Here is a 21,199-nt window from a genome sequence, read left to right as displayed (position 1 = left end):
ACTTGATTGGCAGCATTTGATGAATGGACCATTTCGTATATATTGTCCCATATTGCATAGTTGGCTATTTTGTCATTAAGATTTAAGAATTCATCTCGAAAAGCGTTGATGGTTTGTTTCGAATAATCATCAGATTGTTTCTTCTCAACTATTCGAAAGGAATCGCGAAAGGAAAAAGCAAAAGTTAATGTACAAACTATAACAAGTATGAAAAAGATGATAAAATTGAAAGTACAAATACTCATGCGAATACTAAGGAAAAAATTATGAATACGATTTTCCTTTCGAATAGTTTTTTCGAATAATGATGGTTTTTCAGTATCACTTTGCAATGATACCGGAGAGAAGTATACCCTTTCCAATGTAATTGGATCTTGCCTACTATTCTTTCGATTTTGCTGCATTGAATATTTTTTTTAAACTTGGAAAAGTCAACTGATGGAGATAACGAAAGTTGCCGAAACATCATTGTATGTAGTGTCGATCAGTGACTTTATTTGAAACATCTCCATACATTCTACTAAAGAGACTAATAATTGTTGTACTTTTTATTCGAAATCTTGTTAGCTTTCTGTTATGGATTTATAGCCAAATCATTTAAATGATCTCTATTCTCAGATAGTATAGAATAATCTCTCTTGAATTCTTGATTATTAATTTCAGATAACAGTTTAGGATGAGCATACGAAATGGCTTGACTATTCGTTTTCATTGCCAATACTAACAGTTCTCCATCTTGTCTCAATTCTTGAGATAGGAACTGATACACGTGCCCATTTTGCATAACAGCTTGTCTTGCCACTTGTCTTTCACACTTGACATTTTCAGGTAAATATCTATAATACAGACCTCTCTCACTCACCAATCGCATAGCAAACTGTAAACTATTCAACAATTCCTCCCCAGCATATTCCAAACAACTATCATAATGTCGAACTGCTGTCAAAACTATAACTTGATTATTTCTATATTCTGGAGGTGCATATTTTAGAGCTTTGGGATAAAATCGGAGAATGTTTGTGATGAACGAAGATTCTGGCATAGTTAGTAAGCTGCTGTGAGAGAATGAAGGATCTCTTCTGCTGAAATAATGTTGAGGTTTGTTGGAATCATCGATGGAATAGTGTGCAAAGATGGTCAACTTGGCTGTTGTTTGATATTTATCCTTTAGCTTGGCAGATAAACGTCTGTGTTCTTCTGTTGAGTTGGTCAATTCTGTGTTATTGACATCCAATAGCAAAATGACACAAACCATTTTTTAATAAGTGTTCTTGGTTTCTGTGTGGGAGAATTGTGAGGTTGTGGAGTACGACGAAATAATCAAGTTATTTCTGAAAGGTCAAAATGCAACTGCACCAACAATGAGCGATTCAACATTGTTGCTGTGGCCATTGTTTGTTGTGAACTTGCTTTGATAGATTTGAAATTTGAAGCGAACGCTCCATAATGGGAAATTCTAAAACAGATTGTGTAACATAAAAGAAACATTGTCCAAAAAGTGGATCCTTACAACCTTAGAATTGTGATCAAGTAATTTAAACATCCAAAACATTGCCTCCCTTGGGAATCGAACCCAAGACCTCTGTCTTACTAGGACAGCGCTACTGCCAACTGAGCTAGGAAGGCTTTACATTCATTTTGAAATCCATTCAAAACTGAGATGTTCTACTTCCAAAAATTCACTTTACTTTGTTTGATTGGTTGCTTGTTGTAGTGTTTGGATGATGTGGAGAATATCCTTATGATCCATGGAGGATAATATTTCCTCGGTGTATGATGTTAATAATATTTCCTGCAGTGTTACCTTATTATTATTATTTGTTGATTCTTGCCGATTATCCAAATTATTAGTATTCCCACTAGTGCCAGATTCAGCATCTTGTACAAGTTTAGAAGATTGCTCATTTAACAGTTGTGCCTTGATACCTTCCAATTTTTGAATTTCCAATTTAACACTTTGGATGTTGGTCGTTAACATTCTCAACACTTCGTGATGAGAAGTTAATTTTTGATTCATTTGTCTATCAAATTCTCTAAGATCTTGATTTTCTTTCAGCAAGTATTGTTTATGTTCAAGAAGTGAATCGTATTCCCTTCGGAGAGAATTGGTGGCCGAAAATCTATCATCACCTGCGAAAGACATTTTCTAAAATTTCTCTTCTTCTTCTAATTATTTATATATTTACAAATTGTTCCAGAATATCAAACAACGTCCCTATTCTTATTCCGATTATGACGTCAATGATGGTAATAATAAATTATCAACAACTCCAATGATGATGAAGAATTTTTTTAGCTTTAAATTTTCCGAGCATGATGATGAAGTAAAAATGTAAAAATCGTACGATCTCAAGGATGGACTTTCATGTCCTTGCACAGTAACAGAGTTATTTAAAAACTTCAAACTAATGGGAGTTGAAATAGCATAACAACACTAAGAAAAATGTCTCAACAAGAATCTTCACCATCATCCTCTTCTAATGAATCAGCCACCAATAATTTAAATCACTTATCCCGAATGAATATTACCTATCAAAATGTGCAAATGGTAGATATTGATAGTATTTCTCGACCAGTCTTCCCGGAATTGGATCTGTGCAAAGTTGACTCACTCATGAACACAATTGAAACTGATTATGATAAAGTACCACCACTGGAAGCATTACGTTCTCCATCTGGTAAACTCTATGTATTTGGAGGTTGTCACAGATATGAAGCTCATCGTAGACTCGGAAAGAATCAAATCAAATTGAATATCAGAGATGCCACACCAATGATGTTGCAAATGTATTTGGGAGCAAGTTATTTGGTGGAAGAGGAAAATTATAAGAAACAATTACAAGAAAAACAACAAGAACAAGTGTAAATAAATCAAACCTAAATTATTGAGCTCATATTTGGCCTTATTTATATTTCTCACCTTCTTTTTTAAACTTATAGAAGGATGCAAAAGAATCATTTGTAAAATAATTCATGTCGAAATGATGTCTTTGATTAAGATTATCAATGCCTTTCAAAAAACTTCTTTATAAATTGATAATTATGAATACTTGTCTAATTCTTCTGTTCGTTGCTAATTGTCACCAACAACTTCATATGTTTTAATTTCAGATTTTATTCCATATGCTTGAATAACACCCAAAACCACTTGTCAGGTCCTCTATTTTTTTCAAAACTTGTAAACTTGCAAAGAATTCTGTAAAAAGAGAACTCGTAAATATTTGGACTTATTTATGTTTCCCGCCTTCTTTTTTTAATTGGGCTTGATCTCTCTTAATTGTTTTGGAGGGACTCTAACAAACTAAAAAAGTCTCTCAATAACAATCACCAAATATCCTTTGCATTTCCATCATCTTTTAAAAATTTGTTTTAATACCAAGCGAAATAGTTATTCCCATCGGTGGTGCTTGAATCAATTTCGTGGTTATCATCTCTTTTCCTTAGTTGAATTTTGAAAAGTCTCAAACTCCCGGTAGCACCTCATCCAATTTAATACAGCTACCAGTTGAACATCTTCGTCTCTCTCGTTCTCTGAATAGAATACCACCCTATTAGAAAAATTAATCAAATCGGATGGTTAATAATCAAGCAACTCAACCCAAGAAAATAACACCACTAGTTGTACCTCAAATTGGAAAGCAACAACTCATCATTATGAGGGACTTACAATCGACAGAAAAAATTAATATTACAAAACCCTCAACTGTACATTCCGATAACAAATTTGCCTTGAACGAACTTTCTCCAAAAGAGAACATGTTGAAGCATAAAGACGACTTCCTTGAAACCCTTCAAATAGATGCAAAACTAAAGAAAAACACCCAGATGAGTGGAGCTGCACAAGTAGCAAGTAACAATAATCGTATCATGCCCAGTGATCAATCTGTTGCCTCCTCGATAGTGGAAGGTGGTGCAACTACACTCACAACAGCAGACATGATACAACATCATCACATTAGCCACACTTCTTCTACTTCCTCACAATTAGTTGGAGGAAATTCACCAACAGTGGAAACATCAACAACAAGTATTAATACCAATAGAAAGGATTCGGGAAATGATAGCCTTTCCACTTCATCAACTTGTTCTTCTAATGAGAGTTTATCAAGTTCTGGAAAATCCTCTCCTGATACAACAACAGGAGCAACCATCAATGCTGACGAACTGGCTTCCTCTTTATCAGCCTCTAATTTTACATCACCTCACTACAATTCTTCTTCTACTAACAATGTACATACTTCTACCACCCCTTCAACTACAACAACATCAACCTATCAATCCTCTGGAAATAATACAAATGTACCAACAACAGAAACTTCATCAAAAAAGGTTCGAGTGTCTGTTTCTGATAATCCTGCAATTAGTAACAATGCAAACATTGAAGACAGAAGAAATAGTATTTTTGGCTCGCCAACAGAACCACCTTCTGCAACTTCACCACAACTCAATCAATCATCAAATAATACAAGCTTTATGCAAGGTGATTCGGCTATGATCTTGAATGAAAAGTTGCACCAAATCTTCCTTCCGATTTGTCTTTTCCTTTGTTATGCTTATTTGATTGTCTACTCGACCGACTATCCAATTAGCATGAGCTTTTTATGCATTATTGCCATTGTTATCAATTTTAAATATGTTAGAAATTTGGTACAACAACGATTGGTTGTTTGGCTCATAAAACATCTATCCAGGGATGCAGCCACACTAGGAGAAATTGTAGAACATGAAGATATTGTTGGTGGCAATTCTGATCAGAGTGTAATTCCACTCACAACACCCCTACCCCCATCATCATCAACATCTGAAGGACAAAAGGAACCAAACACTGTTCCATTCTATTCATCAAGTGATTTTTGGAGATTTGGAAGTGTTGGCTCATCGTCGACATCCTCCACCACCACGAGAGCATCCTCTTCTTCCTCAAGTGGAACACCTGTAGATGCTTCCTATTTGGCAGCAAAGAAACAACGGTTGTTGGAAGTCTACACTTGCAAAGTTATGATTGTAGTGAATATTGCAGTGTTCTTCCTTAGACTTTTGTTGTGCACAAAGGATTATACTGTTGGATGGCTAATGATTGGATTCCTCTCGAGCACTGTGCACAATTATTCATACATTATTCTTCAGAATGCACTTGTGGATTGCAGGGTACACTCATATGAGGCTATCATGTGGGTTATCCTCTCACAACACATTGTTTCGGTGGGTATTGCCATCATTTTGTCAGTGGTCCATAATCGATATGTTGAAGCATTTGGTACTTTTTGCTTGCTTACTGTTTTGAACTTTATGCTCAATTCGGTGAGTTACAAGTTAATGAACAGACTCAATACTATGAAGTTAATGACAAGCAAACTGAAGGAAGCTAATCGTTCCAAGAATGCACTTGTCAGTTCCATTTCTCATGAGTTTAGATCTCCATTGGTATGTTTAAACTTTATAACCCGATTCAAATATTTTTCTACCTTTGAAACTAATCATATATTTAACAATATATTTCAAATATATCACTGCTGAATGCAAAAATATAGATGAGTATTTCTGGAAGCATTGAACTCTTATTGGATACAACTCTAAATGCTGAACAAATTAATTACATCAAAACTATTGGAAGTTGTTCCTCAATCTTGTTAACCCTGATTGAAGATATTTTACAATATTCAAAACTTGAAAAGACAAACATGGAAATTGCCACCAATTCAATGCTTGGTAAAAATACAACTAATGAAGAAAAGGTTGAAAACCACAAGACTGTCTTTTCCCTCTTCGATTGTTTACAACATGTGAGAAGCATTGCCAGCTCGTATGCTTCTAACTTTGATGTGACCATTGATTTTGTGACGAGCAAATTCCTTCCGTCCTATGTTTTGGGAGAGAGTGTTCGTTTGCAACAAGTTCTTATCAATTTATTAACCAACTCAATTAAGGCTTCTTCGAGAAATCAAGTTGTTACCCTCGCAGTTGAAGTACTCGAGGATGATAATCCAGAAGATATCATTGATGATGGAAGATCAAGCGCTAAGGAAATTGTAGTAGTCAAGAGGAAGGATCTATCCATTGAGCCAACAAGTACCACCAGTACTGAATCATCAGCACAAACACTCCTCCAACAAGAAACTCCAACCATCAAGACTGTTGTTTTCAAGGTTATCGATCATGGATGTGGTATTCAGAAGGATATTCAAAAATTACTCTTCAAACCCTTCTCCAGTCACAATCACAATGGTGATGGTAGTGTGATTGGCACAGGCCTTGGATTGACCATTCTTAGAAAGATTATTATCAACATGAAAGGTGGCATTAGCTATAGAACCCTTTGTGAACCATCACCAAATCATGGTACTACATTTTGCATTTCAATTCCATTCCAACTTCCTGATAAAAAGAAGAAGAATTCCCTCAAACAAATTGAAGAAATCCTCAGAACAAATCCAATTGTGAATCAATCGATGAGTACTGAGAGTATGACCTCATCTTCTGGTGCCAGTACCATTTTGCTCGACTCTCACATTAAGAAGAGTGATGATTTGGGCACCATACCAAATGCTCTAAATAATATTGATAGCGAAATTCAAAAAACTCACCTCCTCCATAAGGAATTGTACATGATGAAGAAGAGACAATCAAAGAGCAGTACTACTGCCTCGCCAAAACATTCTCTACAAGATTCTACGGGATCCATTACTACAAGCACTACGACCACAACAACCAACACTACGGAAAACACGAGTTCCGTCACCGTTACAGGTTGCATTGATATCTTTGAAACTAAGATATTACTTGCTGAGGACAATCCTATCAATCTTTCTGTACTTAAAAAACTATTACAAAAAGGTGGATTCAAAAATATCACAACAAGTGCCAATGGTTTCGAGTTGATTGAGGCCTTCAGGAAGGAGTATCACCCTATAATTGTAACGGATCTTCACATGCCCATCATTAATGGAATTGACGCAGCAAATGAGATTCGATCCTTGCCAAATGGTGATAAGGTCAAAATTATTCTCTTAACGGCTGATGCCCTAATGGACAAGTTTAATAATATGGACTCTATTGATTCGTGCCTCAACAAGCCAATTTCTAAAGACGATCTGAATCAGGCAATAATTTCTGCAATCAGAGCACAAGAATGACCCTTAAAAACGTCCAAATAAATATTTCACATTTCTTTTTTTGGATGCTTATGAAGAAGAGAAACCACAGTGGTTTGAGGTTTTTTCTAACGTCAAAAAAAAATTAAAGAACATCAATAGACCACCTCCTTAATATTTTTTGGTTCTACAACGACCAACAACTTCCTGAACCACAACAACAATAATTTATAACCTCCTCCCACACTAAGAATGAAGATAGGATCCCTACAAGCCTCTCAGAGGAACTTTAACCACTCCATCATAATTATGTCGCTCTTAATATTTTTCTTTATACAATTCCACTCTACATGTGTGAGGTGCGAATATTTTACTTCAATGTCCTCGACCATAACAATGAAGAAGAAGAATATCATATCCTCATCCCCATCATACTCGTCGTTTCACTCCAATTACATTACCATGTCCACAAGAGATACAACACTGAGGTACAGAACAAGTAGCAACTCTGCCCTAACACCCAGTAAGACAAACTCTAGCGAGAACACCTTCCTTAGAAGAATGATGAATGCCAATACTAGATCAACGCTGGAGGTTCTTCCTTCACCATCAACCTCTAATAGCTCGGTGATTAATGTCAATGTATCACAGAGCATTGGAAATCAAGAGGGAGAAGGAAAGAATCAACATACGATACATGAAAATCTTACTGGTAAGATTGTTGGCTTTTCATTTCTCGGATTGGTGCTTATCGTTGGATCGCTGGTGCTGTGTTTAATGATTGTTGCTATTAGCTTGTACTTGTACATTAGGAAGAGAAAAGAGATTGAACGAAGGAAAGTAATATTGAGAGAGGAAGACTTTGAGAATGAAATGATGAATGACTTTGCGCACATGTTACAATTAGATGAGTAAACTAAGTATTTCATTACCCAGTTGTTTCTCATGACAAGTATTCAAATTGGTTCTCTATCTCCCTGTATTACCATTACTGCTCTAAAAAGTTCTTCCCTGTTATCAGAATTGGACCTTAATGGTCTTTTGAGAGAAGCAGGATGAACTCTTTGTACAACCCTCTCTCCAGCAAATGATGAACCAGTATTTAAAAAGAAGATGTATTAAAGAAAATAAATGATAATTCTTAATTGTGAAATGTGTTAAAATGAAATGTCAAGAAGGGAACGTTATTTTTGCAAAGTTCAAAAAACCAGTATTTCCTAGATCTGTTTTCAGTTTCCCTCCTTACTGGACTGCTTCAGAGCGTCCGTATATGGTGAAATTAAGCAAATAGCAACTATGTCTTCTGTAATTGGACATTGTTAAAATATTTATGAACCTTCCCCACTCATGAGAGGCCACTTTGTAATGGGGTATATGTAACGGTTTCTGCATAAAGAAACAGTAAATTTATGAATGTTTTAAAACGGAAGAAGAGCAATGTTAATTAAGAAGATATTTACAGTAACATTTGTGGGTCAGTGTAGAAATTCTCACTATTGGATGGGGTGAAAAAGTCAAAATCTAGGAATGGACTAGATGCTTGCTCCTCATTTGATGATGGAAGTGGTGGCAATTTATCAATACCAGGATTATTGGCAAGCATTTCTTCAAGTCTTTGTGAAGATTCCTCATCATTTGGAATTACATTTGGCAAATCAATGGCAGAATATTGAGGCAGAGATTGTTGCTGGGTTGGTTGTCGGTACATTCTAGCCAATTGATTTTCACGTTCTACCAACTCATCACGTAATTGTTTAACAAGAGTTCTTGCCTTGTTTTCTGCAATGGTATATCTGTCAGCGAGTATGGTTAAAGCTCTGTGATCTTTCCTAATAATGTCATGGTAATCCACGCCATTATCAAATCGCTCCCTTCTTTGTATTTGTTTTACAATTGCCAGGTGAACTCTTGCTGCATTAGCGACAACAGAGATAATATGGGAAGGTAAATAAGGAAAGTACATTAAGGTGGAATAATTGGTGACTCTGTTGGCAATTTCAATGATAGCGTCATCAGCATTATTAGGTGATTTCAATAATATTCCCAATCTCAATCCATCAATGATAAACAAGTGTAAAAGTTTGTGAACACTTGATTTGGCTGGAGAGCTCTCCAATTGATATCTATTGTATTGTATTGCCTGACTATTGATTGTTAGAATGTATTCCTGTAAAATACTTTCAGAAGTAGATGGTGGAACTGTCTTTCCACACTCACCATCTGAAATATGTTGTGTGAAAAAGACAAAGAATTGATAAATGACTACAAGAGCCTTCTCTGAAAGAATGAGTTGTTTCTTTAAATCTGTGCCAACCCCTTCTTGAAGACCTTCATCATTGGAGAAGATAACAGCATCCTCCTTCATTAACAATCCAATATACATGAACATTTTACACAAATTTCCAAACAATTCATCATTTGCCAATTGTTCCTTATTTTGATCAATGAAAAATTGAACACTATTCAAATAATACTTGGCCTGATTTGGTTCTCCTTCTCCAATACAAAAATTTGCAAGATATAGAAATGTAGCAGCAATTTGAAAATTATCCAAAATGTCAAAAACATCCGACAGGAATTTTCTTGCCATTTTGAAAGATGCCCTTCCTTCCAGTTTTCTTCCCAATCTTTGATAACACAATGCTTGAATAGCATAGAGCATTGCCACTTCCTCAGCCTTTGAATTTTCCTCAGGTCTTTTCGAACAAATCATCAACATGGCATCTCTTTGTAAAACAGGACAACCAACACTCACAACATCAAAGTATAAATCAATGATTTGATAATTGAATGGTGCAGGTTCTGATGAATTATTAGAAATGTCATAATGAGAGGAAGGTAATGATGAAGGTGTTGTTGTTTGATAGGGATTGTGTCTATGTGATGATAAACTTGTTGATTTAATTGATGATGATGAAGAAGAAGTATTATAAACTTGATGAGAGGTTTTATCAAGAGAAGAGGCTGATGAAGAAGGTGAGTGTTGTTCGGGTGATGAGGTTTTAGGCTGAGGACCTTTCTTCATGGGTGGTGGATAGCAACATTCTCTTCCTCGTGATTTACATTCTTTACATATTGGTAGTGATCGGTCACATTTACTATATAATTATTATTTAAATAGTATTATTAATATATAACGTAATGTAATATTATTAACGATTAATTTAAATATTAATAGTGTTATTCATTATTATTTAAATTAATTGTTAATTCTGTATAATACATACCGATGGCTTTTTCTACAAGCAATACAAGCAATCGGATGAATATTGCCGTTAGGAGAAGATGATGATGATTCTGGTGAGTGCGTAGTATTATTACTGCTCATGATGATCGTTTTTTTCGGTATCTTTGTTTTAATTGTGATGATATTAATGTGGTAGGATATCGGAAGGATTTCAACACCTTCTGGTGTACTATTCCTCCTATCTATATGACTCCAGTATTAAATACTAGTAATTTCATGACACAACAATTTGATCTTATTCTAGCAAAATCAAATCGCCTCTAACCGATCCATCCGCTTTTTGAAAAGTTTCACCCAACAATTTACAATTTATAATGAGAAGTATCATGTTTTTATAGAATAGCAAGAGAGTTTTGTAGAATATTATTTGTAGAATACATTTGAACATTTTTATTAAGGCTGTATAAGTGATCTTTTCTGATGATTATAAGTCCTTAGGGAACCACAACAGGAGTTTCAACTCCTAACTACCGGTTCAACATATCTTTAAAATAAATATTATTAGTTAAAATATCAATCTCCAACAATATTATATAACCTTCTCTTTCCTTTATTCCACAATCTTCTTTCCAATCCAATAACTTTGTTTCTTCTTTCCAAAGCGAATATTCAAGCATCATTTATGGCGAAAAACGAATACAAACGCGAAATCATAAAAAAAACGTTTTAAAAAATATGAAAGTTTCATCATTCGCTGTTTTTGCTCTCGTGCTTGTCTTGTTGATGGTGGTATCCATGACAAGTGCTTTAAAGTTGAACATCCAAAAGACTTCTTCACCAATGGCCGGAAGATCAAATGTTGTTATTAAAAAACTTAATATTCAACCACATTCATTGTCTGTTAGTGGTATTTCTAGCGGAGGCTTCATGGCTGTTCAATTCCAAATGGCTTATTCTGCTGCTATTGTTGGTGCTGGTGTTTTTGCTGGTAAGTTTGTTATTAGTAATGATGATTAACAAATATTCAATTGAATATTATAATATATTTCGTATTATTTCACTATTATGATGATATGTTTTCTCATATCCTTATCCTACATCCTTCTCTCATTTCCTTCACTCTCACTGTCATCTTTTTGTCATCTTTTCAATTACATGAATGACAATGTGTGTTGATTCAATTTTTTAATGGTGAATGATTCTGTTTTTTTGATGTGGTCTGGGTTGTATGAAAATTGTCCATATTTTGGAATTTCGCGTTTTTGCTCACTGCTGTCTCAAAATGTAATTGAAACTTTATTCGTGAATTTCTCTGTATTTGTCCATCACTGAATATGTTACTCCATGTATTGGAAATTCAATTGATTCTCTTGTTTGTCCTTACTGTGCTGTGTGAAAATGGTTACTGTGTGGTGATGAATTTAATTTTGGCTTTTAACAATTCAAAGGTGGTCCATTCTTCTGTTCTCAAGGACAAATGGCCTATGCTTTTGACCAATGTATGTATGCTGCTCTCCCAATTGATTTGGATTCTTTGCAACAAACCTTGCAACAATATGCTTCTCAAAATGTCATTGATCCAATTGCCAACATTAAGAATCACAAAGTCTTTATGTTCAGTGGTACCTCTGACAATACTGTCAACCCATCTGTCATGAAGGCTCTCTTTGAACAATATAGAAAGTTGGGTGTTCCTGCTGCTAACATTAATGCTACTTTCACTGTTCCAGCTGGTCACGCTTGGATTACCAATGACTATGGTAATGATTGTTCAATTACTCAAAGCCCATGGATTAACAATTGTAACTTCCCAGGTGGTCAACGTGTTTTGGGTGCCATCTATGGTAACGTTACTGTTGGTAAGGCTCAAGATTCTAACTTGTTCACTTATGACCAATCTAATTCCTTCTCTGGCACTGACATGGACAGCAAGGGTTATATTTACATTCCAACTGCTTGTCAACAAAATACTCAATGTAAGATTCACGTTTCTTTCCACGGTTGTGAGCAAGGTGCTTCTTATGTTCAAGAACAATTCGTTCAACACACTGGTTTGAATGAAGTTGCTGAAAGAAGTAATATCATTGTAGTCTATCCACAAGTTTCAAGTGGTCAAATGTTCTCCAATCCTAATGGGTGTTGGGATTGGTTTGCTTACAGTGGTCAAAACTTTGCTAACAAGCAAGGTTCTCAAATGGCTGCTGTTGCCAACTTGGTTAAGGCTCTCGGTTCTGACATTATTGTTTAAATAACTAGTAGCCATTTATTATGGTTTTTTAGACACAATTCTTTACAAAAACAACACGAGTATATATATATTGAATAAATCTAACTATCTTTCAAATTGATTTGTAATTTGAGATTGTATGTTGAGAAGGAAAATGGTGCACTAGTCATTCAGTAACAACTCATTAAAAAGTCAATTGCATTGAAAACGATATAGCTGAATACAATGATCACTTACTTATTTTAAATACGAATTACATGATGAGACATTTCTCAAAATCAGTTTCAATATTTGAAATATTGGAACTGTCTTTCACATTTTTTTTTAATTCGTAGATTGTGAGAAAACCACAACTTGGGTGGTAGTGATATAAGTGGTGACATTTGTTTTGTAATAAGGAAGCGATAAAAGTATTGTAATTATTTAACACCAGAATTGATTTTTGAACTTGGAGGCTTTCCTGTTGCGATACAAAGCGAAACTAAAGGCTAGCCTTACAAGAGGAAGAAGAAGTGGAGTGTTTCATCTATTGTGAAACATTATCAAGTCACATCAGCGATTCAGTACAATTTTTATTGAACGTGTCTTACATCACCTCGGGAATTGTAAATCACACAATCCTCAGAGACTACTTCTTTCTTGATTGTTATGGATTCTAGTTTGAGAGATGAGTTGAGAGAGACAGTCTTTGGATCAATAATGAGACCACTAACAGTATTTCCAATCAATTTGTACTGCAATCGAACAAGAGAATTCTTATTGACAAAGAATGGATCAGAGACATCCTTAACAAATTCAGCCGAATTGAAGGTGAGTGTTGCACTGAGCGACATTTCAGTTGTTTTCCACTTATTTCCAATAGTCCAAACGAGTGTATTTCTTCCCTTTCCTTTTGTCAATTGACCTTGAGAAGCTTGATAGGAAATGTCAGAAATTTCACTTCTATTGGGGAATGGTAACAGAGCATTACAGTAATCAAATTGAGAATCCAATGAGTCTATTCCAAGTTGCAATAAAAATTCAATCTTATTATCGGCCAACTCTCTCATCTGATAGTATCCTCTCACTGGTGGTTTCTTTAAATTTTCAATATTATATTTACAAAGAACAAAAGCTCCTGATGGTGGTGAAAATGAAAGACTAGCAAACTCTCCTGGATTGATCATTTCATCTGGATGATCTCTGCAACAGTAGTGAACAGACATTTGCTTGACATTATTGAGTTCACTGAGGGAAACAGTCACATCAGAGAATCCATCCACTTCTGCACTACATAAAACAGATCCAAAACATGAAATTTCATCACTAATATCCTTCTTGTCGAATTGAGCTGACAGGACATTTTCTCTAATGATAAAGTGAATTCTTTGCTGATCAAATGAGAGGGAGTGAGCTTTCCAAGATGGTCTTCTACAGGAAGTCAATTCTGGATCTTGAGCTGGAAAGGATTTTGTCAAGAGGTGATGAACATTACTTGGAGCACTTGATATTTAAATTAATGAAAGATTATTCATATTGCTTTTCAAGATTAAACTTACGTGTCTATAGGTCTTCCAAAAGGCATTGCTTGACTCAAATACATGTGAAGATAATTTGTGACTTCTGCAGATTTTTGATGTTTTTGGTTTGCAAGGAAAAAGTTGGAGGCCAAATCTTGCAGTAAGCAAAATGCTCCAGAAATACAAGGATACTCAACACAATTTTCCAATTTGGAAAAATCAATTGGGGAAGGACTGGATGGAGGAACAATGAGAGGCAAAGTAATGAAAGTAACACCACTCATTACAATCGATACGAATGGGAAAATACGAGGTGGAACGAGAGAATCAGTGGTGGAATTAAGGGAAGGAGAATTTGGTAAACTTTTTGAAGAGTTATTTCTTGCGAAGGAGGTCAGTTTCTTGGAGCTTGGTGATTTAAGTCCAGCCTTTTTAGCATTTGGTTTGAGCTTATCATTGGATGAAGTTTTTACTTTCAGAGTTGGATTGCTAGTATTGATGGCAGATACTTCAATAGGAAGTAAAAGCGACAAGTCCTCATCCTCTGCAGATATGATATCAGGTGTTGACATGGCCAATAGATCATCCATGTATTTCTGAATGAATTTTGTTTGAATGGAAAAGAGTGAAAAATTTTCCTCCTGTAATTTAAAGGCAATCTTGCCCATTTCTTCATTATCAGTAATTTCCGCATTATCAAAGAATGATGAAGTTGAATTTTTTGGTCTCACATTATTATTAGAATCTGTCAAGGACAGTGTTTGTTGACTCGACAAATTGCAAGACAGAATATCATATTGTTTCTTACAATTTCTAAAATATTCCAAAATAAATCCATCATCATAATTTTGAATACTTGACGAAAAGTGTTGAATAGATTTTTTGAATTTTTCATGATTAATAGGTGCTAATTGATATTTCCAATAAATTCCAATATAAAATATTAATTCCACAAAATATTGATTATCACCTACAATTATTCAATTCTAAATCATCTCCCGATTGATAAAGCGTCTGTGCTCTCTTTTCCACTGTCGGAAATCTCCTCGAAAATAACAAATTCTTCCTCTCTTCATCCAAAATCCACACTCCCCGAACAGCCAACGATGAATTAATAATATTCATTCTCTGCAATGATGACTGATTATTCACTTCCGAATCATCCATTTTTTATTTTTAATGTTTTTAAAAAAATCTAAAGAATTTGGCGCCATTTTTAATGCTAACAATTACAGTATTATGAACATTGAACAAGAAAACTTCTGGTTTGTAACTTTTATTGAATTTTATTTGAAAGAAAATATATTTAAAAAATGTCAGCATCATCATCATTTAGTAAATGGCTTAGTGGATTGATGAGTTCTTCTTCCGATAGATGTGGAGATGAAGAAGAAACAAAACAATTCGAAATTCCTTCCAAAGTGGATCCATCAACAACTGATAACAAGCAAATAATGAAACAATCAGCATCATCTTCTAGTAATAAGAACAAACCGAGTGAATCGACTGCTGATAGAGAAATTTCCATTGATAGTTTACCAATGATGGAAGAACATCCCGAGGGAAAAATTACAATTGTTCATATGAGTGATAGTCATATTTCTCATCAGTATTTAAAAACAGTTCCTGATGGTGACATTTTCATACACAGTGGTGATATTTCTCACAAAAGTGAATGGTATGATCTTGAGGACAGGATTGAGAATGCTGTACAAACAAATCCAAATGTTAATAGAGAGGAAATGTACGAATCAGTTCCTAGTATTATTTCATTTAATGAATGGATTGGAAAATTACCACACAAGATTAAAATTGTAATTGCTGGAAATCATGAAATTGGATTTAATGGATTGAGTCCTGAGTTTATTCAAAAACGAGTGTTGAAGAATGTTATTTATTTGCAAGATCAATCATTACTGATCAATTATAGAGGTACTGAATTATTGAGATTGTACGGCAGTCCTTGGACAACTAGTTCAAGAATGGGGTTCTCCATCTCTTGGAAGATTATCAAAACCAAGTGGGATAAAATTCCTCTCAATACTGATGTCCTAATCACTCACATGCCACCATTTGGAATTATGGACCTCGCCTCCACAAGGGACGATCCTTACTATTGTGAATATTGTAAAAAGGAACATAAATACAGAGGTCACTGGGGTGATAATCATTTGAGAAATAAGGTCATTGAGTTGAATTCCAATGGAAGGCTGCAGGCCCATTTATATGGTCATGTCCACGAATTCCATGCAACTGCAATAGAGCCACAGACTAAGGACACTCCAAAGCCTCTCATTTATTCGAATGCAGCTTCAGTACTCACTCACTCCGATACGCGAATTAAGACACCCAACATTATAGAAATTCTTCCTCACAAGAATTCAAATTGAATCATTCACAACGACTCTTTTTCCGAAACCTTGTATCCGAATCGGTCTATCAACAACAACCACCAGAAACGTTGGTAATCCTACGCACCCATTCAATTGAGCACAGTATAGTATTTAACAATAAGAAATTAAGATTTTCCAAGATTCGTTGTAAACTTCCCAAATAAATTCTTATCCCCAAATGCAAGTGATAAATCGCTTCATTCACTTCCCACCAAAAAAATAACTCAACAACAGCTCTAATGCCTTTCTCATCAACACCACCAAGAGAATTGTTGGTAGGTGGTTCGGCGCATCAACAACAAACAACATCTAATAATAATAATACTAGTTCGACAGTGGTGGTTAATAATAATTCTTCAACGACAACAACTACTGTAGGTGTAAATAATCAACAACAACTTGTATCTTCAACGACATTGAATAATTCTCCGAGAATCAATCAAGAAACAAACAATACAATGTCATCCAATGCTGGACAAAGTAATAGCAGTACTAAACCAATGAATATAAGCATACCTAATAATAATACTATCAATCTAGATATAAAACGAAACTCTTTGGAAAAATCACCTTTAGCCATTGTAAATTCGTACAAGGAGAGGAAATACAAACTATACAAACAGGAACCAACTGTTCCAACTTCATCATCTTTAGAATCTGATTTAAAGATAAATATGCAATCTTCTCCGAGAAATCGATCAGGTAGTAGTGGAAGCCCACTTAGTGCAACAGCAGCATTACATACAAATAATATATCATTCGAAATTCCATCAAGTAATAATATTAGTGGGAATGTAAATAGAAATAATCTCACTAGTGATTCAATTCATCGACCAGCAACAGTCAATTCATTTGTAAATAATTCAAAACCTCTCAATGCCTTGTCACCTCCTTCGCCAACTGATTTAACTCCAATGGTGAAAAAGAGAAGCAATTCTTTCGATGAAAATTCAGCTGCTGTTTCTATATGTACGGAAATTATTATTGAGGATGAACATGGAAAACAAGAAAAATCACATAAGCGAGCTGGGTCTATTAGACATCACCAAAGAGAAAAGTTTCAACTCAGTGGTGAAAGTTTATTCCGAAAACCGTCTCCGAAAAGAAGTCAATCAGAGGATGCAGAAAAGTACCTTAATTCGGAAGATTCAACAATAGGGGATCATGCTCAACCAACCACAAGCACGACTCAACCAAGTGAGGACTCAAAAGGTCATTTTCATGTACATAGTCTTCCTTCTAGAGCTTCTAGTAGTGGTGTCAAGAAACCTTTTCCAACAAATTGGATCACACCAAATAATTCTTCTACTAGTAACAAATTTAAAGGAATTGGAAACCCTGAATACGCCAATACCACCAATCCTGCCCACGCTATAAAGCACAGTTTTAAGGAATTTAAGAAAAATATCAGAGATGAAGTGAAGAAGGGCGTTTCGACAGTGAAGAATGCTCCATCCTTTATCAAGTCAGTGCCAAAGAAAATTATTCCAAACTATCTGGCACAACCAAAGGTGAGAGGAGAGAACGATAGAATGTCACTAGATATTGAGAGTTATGATTATGTATATGTTCCACCGGAAGAGCAGAAGCGAGAGGCTATTGGAGAACTGTATGTGACTGACGTTCAGACTAGAAACTTGAAATCCGTTGAGGGATATAATACCAATGAGTCAGCACTGAATACATCAGTCTCTGGTCAACCACTTCAAAAGCGAGTCAAATCCTTACAATCAATGGACGCTTTGGGAAATGAAGAGGAGAATACAGAAAATATCCTACTGGAAGACTATGTGACGTATTGTGAAATTTTATGTGAGGGAAAGAAGCACACAACAATGAATCTTGGTGGGGCCTATCTAAACAAGAAACTCAAGTGGCAAGAGGAATTTAAATTCTACGTTTCTGATGAATCTAGCTCAATCTCTATTGAAATTTTCCACAGTCCACCAAAGCCTAAATCTAAGAATGAGATTATGTGTCTGGGATTTGTTTCAATTCCAATTTCTCGAGTTAAACTGGCCAAGGATAGAATTCTAGATGATTGGTTCTGTCTAATTACGCCACTAGGTACCAAAACGTTCTCTCAAGTACATCTTCGTTTCCAATACATTCCTTACCAGAATCCTGCCTTCTCCGCAAAGGATTTAGAGTTGCTGGATCGTATGAGTCTGAATCCAAGTATACCATCTCAATTAACACCACGCGACAAGCCAGAACGTAAAACTCTCCTAGACTCCCTCAATATTGATGTTTCAGATGATTTACTCTCTGGAAGAGTTTTCCAATCCACTATAGAAGGAGATAGTTCTACTGATATTTCACAATCTACTTTTGTCTCACAAACTCCACGATCATACGCTCTTTATGATGGCTTATTGTATTCCTCAGGTCATAAGGAACAAACAAGTGCTGTTCAAAAGGTAAAGGAGGAATTACAATGCACTGAAAAGACCTTGATGAATGAAATTCACAATCTCAAGTTGGACTTGCTGGATACCAAGAAGAGAGTTAATGATGCTCACGAACAATCAAGACTGCAAATGACTGACAAGAACGTCACTGTTGATAAGTTAAAGAATAAGGTGGAAAAAATCGAGTCAAGAATGAATCACCTGTCGACTATTGTCTTACAGTTGAACTCAGCCCAAGCCATCACTAAGGATAAAGTAACCAGTCATGAAGAGGATATCAAGCTCTACGAAAGTAGACTCAAGGAATTGGAAAATAAGGTCAACTCAATGCACAGTGCTAGAATATCAACCAAGCTTAAGGAGTGGGTATTTTACTTGTTGGCCTTTTTACTCTTCTTCTTCTCTCAAATTCTTGTATTGACAGGATATGTTTTTAACAAGATTAAACTGAGAAGACCTCCAACTGCAGATGAAGAAGATGCAGTGGATGATGATGAAAATGAAGAGAGCACCTTCAGCACCCTGAGAAGACGTATGGAAGGTGTCGAGAAAAAGTACAGGGATATGGCCATGAAAACCAATACACCACTGGGCAATATGCCCTCAAGGGACGGAGTCAACACTCCTTCAGATGATTCCACAGCAGAAGAATCCACTGTTGGGAAGAAGGAAACATTCCTTTCTCAAATAACAAAGGTAGCCGTTTTGTTGCCATTCAAAAAGTCTCCTCTCGATTCTCCACTTGTGGAAAGAAAACCAACAATGAGCTTCTCAACTTTGGAAAGACAAAATGAATTGAAAGATTTACTCTCTCCAAAGGAAGAATCATCTGATAGTGACGAATTCCCAGAAAGCCAATCTCACTCCACTCAAAATATTGCACCAAGCAATGTAAATACTCACCAGCCAAAGTTTGATTTCCGAAGCACTGTATCAAATCAAATCCTTGCAAGTAATAATAATAGCAGTGACGATGAAGACGATGCAAAATATAGTGTTGAAAAGACATCCAACAATAGAATTTTCGAAGATGTCAGTAATACAAGTTCAGTACAGTCACCAAATACTGAACCTCACAATAAGGAAGAAATACCAACTCATAAGGTTGTACTTCCAGAACATCAACAGAGTTATCTTTTCAATCAATTAAAACAATCCTACAAGGAAGAGGAAGACTTGAACTCGCCACAATCATCAGAAGCTACAAGTCCACAACCTAATTTCGAAGATCATACCTCCAAATCTCAACAACAACAATCGATTATGGAAGAGGCTGAAAAGTTGCAAACAATTTCACAATTCTTCAGAAAGACCGAGAATACTGGATCAAACAAGACCAAGAGGCTATCAAATGCAAGCATTAAGAATGTGCCTATCAATACATCATCCACTACTGCTCAATCTAATAATGAAGAAGAAGAAGACTTTGATTCATGGTTTAGTAATAAAATAAATTAGCCTTTAGTTCATAATATAGAAGAAAGCATGTTTCTTGAAAAGAGTAAAAAGTTTAGAACACAACGTTTTAAAAGACCTAACCTTTCATCTTGCCAAGATTATCTCCATGTGCATCAACAGCTAATGACGCATCTGAAATTAAGTAAAATCCTTTCGTTTAGTTTCTTGGGTTGATTAGACTAAATGGGGTATTATTTTGGATGCATGACATGCGTCGAGCAGTTCATTGTTGGAATTATTGGAATCAGACGTAAACTCATTTTTATGCCGCGTTTTGAGATAAAAAAGGAAATTGTAGTGTATTCCCAAGCTTCAAAACACGTCAAGAAGGCAAACAACAGGTAAACCATTTTCGTTAAATTCTAAGCCCACCATTATCTCAAAACCTGGCATTGGAATCCCAAATATCATCCTAAACAATTAACAATTTGAAATATTAACCAAGTGGTTATCAAGTTCTTCAATCTTTGGCGACTTTAGAAACATCTATTTGAAACTACTTTTTTGACACTGTTTCAAACCTTTCACAATAGTAAAAAGTCAATACATTTCGAATAGCGCAGTTTAGTGACCTTTTCGAATATATTGAGCTTGCATGAAAATGACATTTCATTCAATTAAAATCTGATTCGCCTAAACGATTTTTCATCAAAGATCAAATCGAATAAGGCAATGAGTAAATATAATTGTGGTTGGAGTCATTGTCTTATTCGAACCTATTAAGGTCTCAAAGTATAGGTTTGGTAAGCCGTATGGCATTGACATCTTTTGTCTCAATCACTCATTATAAACTAGCTGGTTCATCAGTCTTAAGGTTCATGAATTTCATAAAAGACTAGAGAACCTAAGGTGGAAGTGATGAGTCGTCTCCACTTATTCCGAAGTAAGTATTCTTGGAAATAATCTATCTACTTGCGTATGCTGACTCTATCC

General features: G+C 35.4%; 10 protein-coding genes and 1 non-coding gene across 11 annotated transcripts; 6 read left to right on the top strand and 5 right to left on the bottom strand.

Moving 5' to 3' along the window:
• Window positions 1–574: 574 nt before the first annotated feature.
• On the bottom strand, window positions 575–1,255 carry NAEGRDRAFT_67175 (uncharacterized protein; the record flags this gene model as incomplete). The annotated part of the gene is made up of 1 exon (XM_002677442.1): window positions 575–1,255. One exon carries the CDS (start codon window positions 1,253–1,255, stop codon window positions 575–577), a length of 681 nt encoding a protein of 226 aa, XP_002677488.1.
• A 297-nt stretch (window positions 1,256–1,552) lies between these two features.
• Window positions 1,553–1,626, bottom strand: NAEGRDRAFT_t293. The gene has a single exon. It is a non-coding gene; the product is annotated as a tRNA-Thr (tRNA).
• A 58-nt stretch (window positions 1,627–1,684) lies between these two features.
• On the bottom strand, window positions 1,685–2,143 carry NAEGRDRAFT_67174 (uncharacterized protein; the record flags this gene model as incomplete). Its single annotated transcript, XM_002677441.1, has 1 exon — window positions 1,685–2,143. One exon carries the CDS (start codon window positions 2,141–2,143, stop codon window positions 1,685–1,687), a length of 459 nt encoding a protein of 152 aa, XP_002677487.1.
• Window positions 2,144–2,443: 300 nt separating this feature from the next.
• NAEGRDRAFT_67173 (uncharacterized protein) lies at window positions 2,444–2,866 on the top strand (the record flags this gene model as incomplete). The annotated part of the gene is made up of 1 exon (XM_002677529.1): window positions 2,444–2,866. The coding sequence occupies one exon, from the start codon at window positions 2,444–2,446 to the stop codon at window positions 2,864–2,866; it is 423 nt and encodes a 140-aa protein (XP_002677575.1).
• Window positions 2,867–3,825: 959 nt separating this feature from the next.
• NAEGRDRAFT_79620 (histidine kinase/response regulator) lies at window positions 3,826–7,172 on the top strand (the record flags this gene model as incomplete). Its single annotated transcript, XM_002677528.1, has 2 exons — window positions 3,826–5,424; window positions 5,532–7,172. 2 exons carry the CDS (start codon window positions 3,826–3,828, stop codon window positions 7,131–7,133), a joined length of 3,201 nt encoding a protein of 1,066 aa, XP_002677574.1. The 3' UTR covers window positions 7,134–7,172.
• A 381-nt stretch (window positions 7,173–7,553) lies between these two features.
• Window positions 7,554–8,006, top strand: NAEGRDRAFT_67171 (uncharacterized protein; the record flags this gene model as incomplete). Its single annotated transcript, XM_002677527.1, has 1 exon — window positions 7,554–8,006. The coding sequence occupies one exon, from the start codon at window positions 7,554–7,556 to the stop codon at window positions 8,004–8,006; it is 453 nt and encodes a 150-aa protein (XP_002677573.1).
• Window positions 8,007–8,547: 541 nt separating this feature from the next.
• NAEGRDRAFT_57939 (uncharacterized protein) lies at window positions 8,548–10,139 on the bottom strand (the record flags this gene model as incomplete). The annotated part of the gene is made up of 1 exon (XM_002677440.1): window positions 8,548–10,139. Exon 1 carries the CDS (start codon window positions 10,114–10,116, stop codon window positions 8,548–8,550), a length of 1,569 nt encoding a protein of 522 aa, XP_002677486.1. The 5' UTR covers window positions 10,117–10,139.
• An 874-nt stretch (window positions 10,140–11,013) lies between these two features.
• NAEGRDRAFT_79618 (fibronectin, type-like protein) lies at window positions 11,014–12,619 on the top strand (the record flags this gene model as incomplete). The annotated part of the gene is made up of 2 exons (XM_002677526.1): window positions 11,014–11,266; window positions 11,727–12,619. The coding sequence occupies 2 exons, from the start codon at window positions 11,014–11,016 to the stop codon at window positions 12,524–12,526; spliced, it is 1,053 nt and encodes a 350-aa protein (XP_002677572.1). The 3' UTR covers window positions 12,527–12,619.
• Window positions 12,620–13,060: 441 nt separating this feature from the next.
• NAEGRDRAFT_79617 (uncharacterized protein) lies at window positions 13,061–15,171 on the bottom strand (the record flags this gene model as incomplete). The annotated part of the gene is made up of 3 exons (XM_002677439.1): window positions 13,061–13,987; window positions 14,044–14,911; window positions 14,979–15,171. 3 exons carry the CDS (start codon window positions 15,169–15,171, stop codon window positions 13,078–13,080), a joined length of 1,971 nt encoding a protein of 656 aa, XP_002677485.1. The 3' UTR covers window positions 13,061–13,077.
• Window positions 15,172–15,317: 146 nt separating this feature from the next.
• NAEGRDRAFT_67167 (uncharacterized protein) lies at window positions 15,318–16,394 on the top strand (the record flags this gene model as incomplete). Its single annotated transcript, XM_002677525.1, has 1 exon — window positions 15,318–16,394. One exon carries the CDS (start codon window positions 15,318–15,320, stop codon window positions 16,392–16,394), a length of 1,077 nt encoding a protein of 358 aa, XP_002677571.1.
• Window positions 16,395–16,620: 226 nt separating this feature from the next.
• On the top strand, window positions 16,621–20,281 carry NAEGRDRAFT_57936 (uncharacterized protein). The gene has a single exon (XM_002677524.1). The coding sequence runs from the start codon at window positions 16,637–16,639 to the stop codon at window positions 20,264–20,266; it is 3,630 nt and encodes a 1,209-aa protein (XP_002677570.1). The 5' UTR covers window positions 16,621–16,636; the 3' UTR covers window positions 20,267–20,281.
• Window positions 20,282–21,199: the final 918 nt, after the last annotated feature.

This window comes from Naegleria gruberi (genome assembly GCF_000004985.1).
Source record: "Naegleria gruberi genomic scaffold NAEGRscaffold_22, whole genome shotgun sequence".
In the NCBI taxonomy this organism is placed as follows: domain Eukaryota; phylum Heterolobosea; class Eutetramitea; order Acrasida; family Naegleriidae; genus Naegleria; species Naegleria gruberi.
Note: the sequence above shows the minus strand (reverse complement) of the source record. Positions and strands in the feature narration are given on the sequence as shown.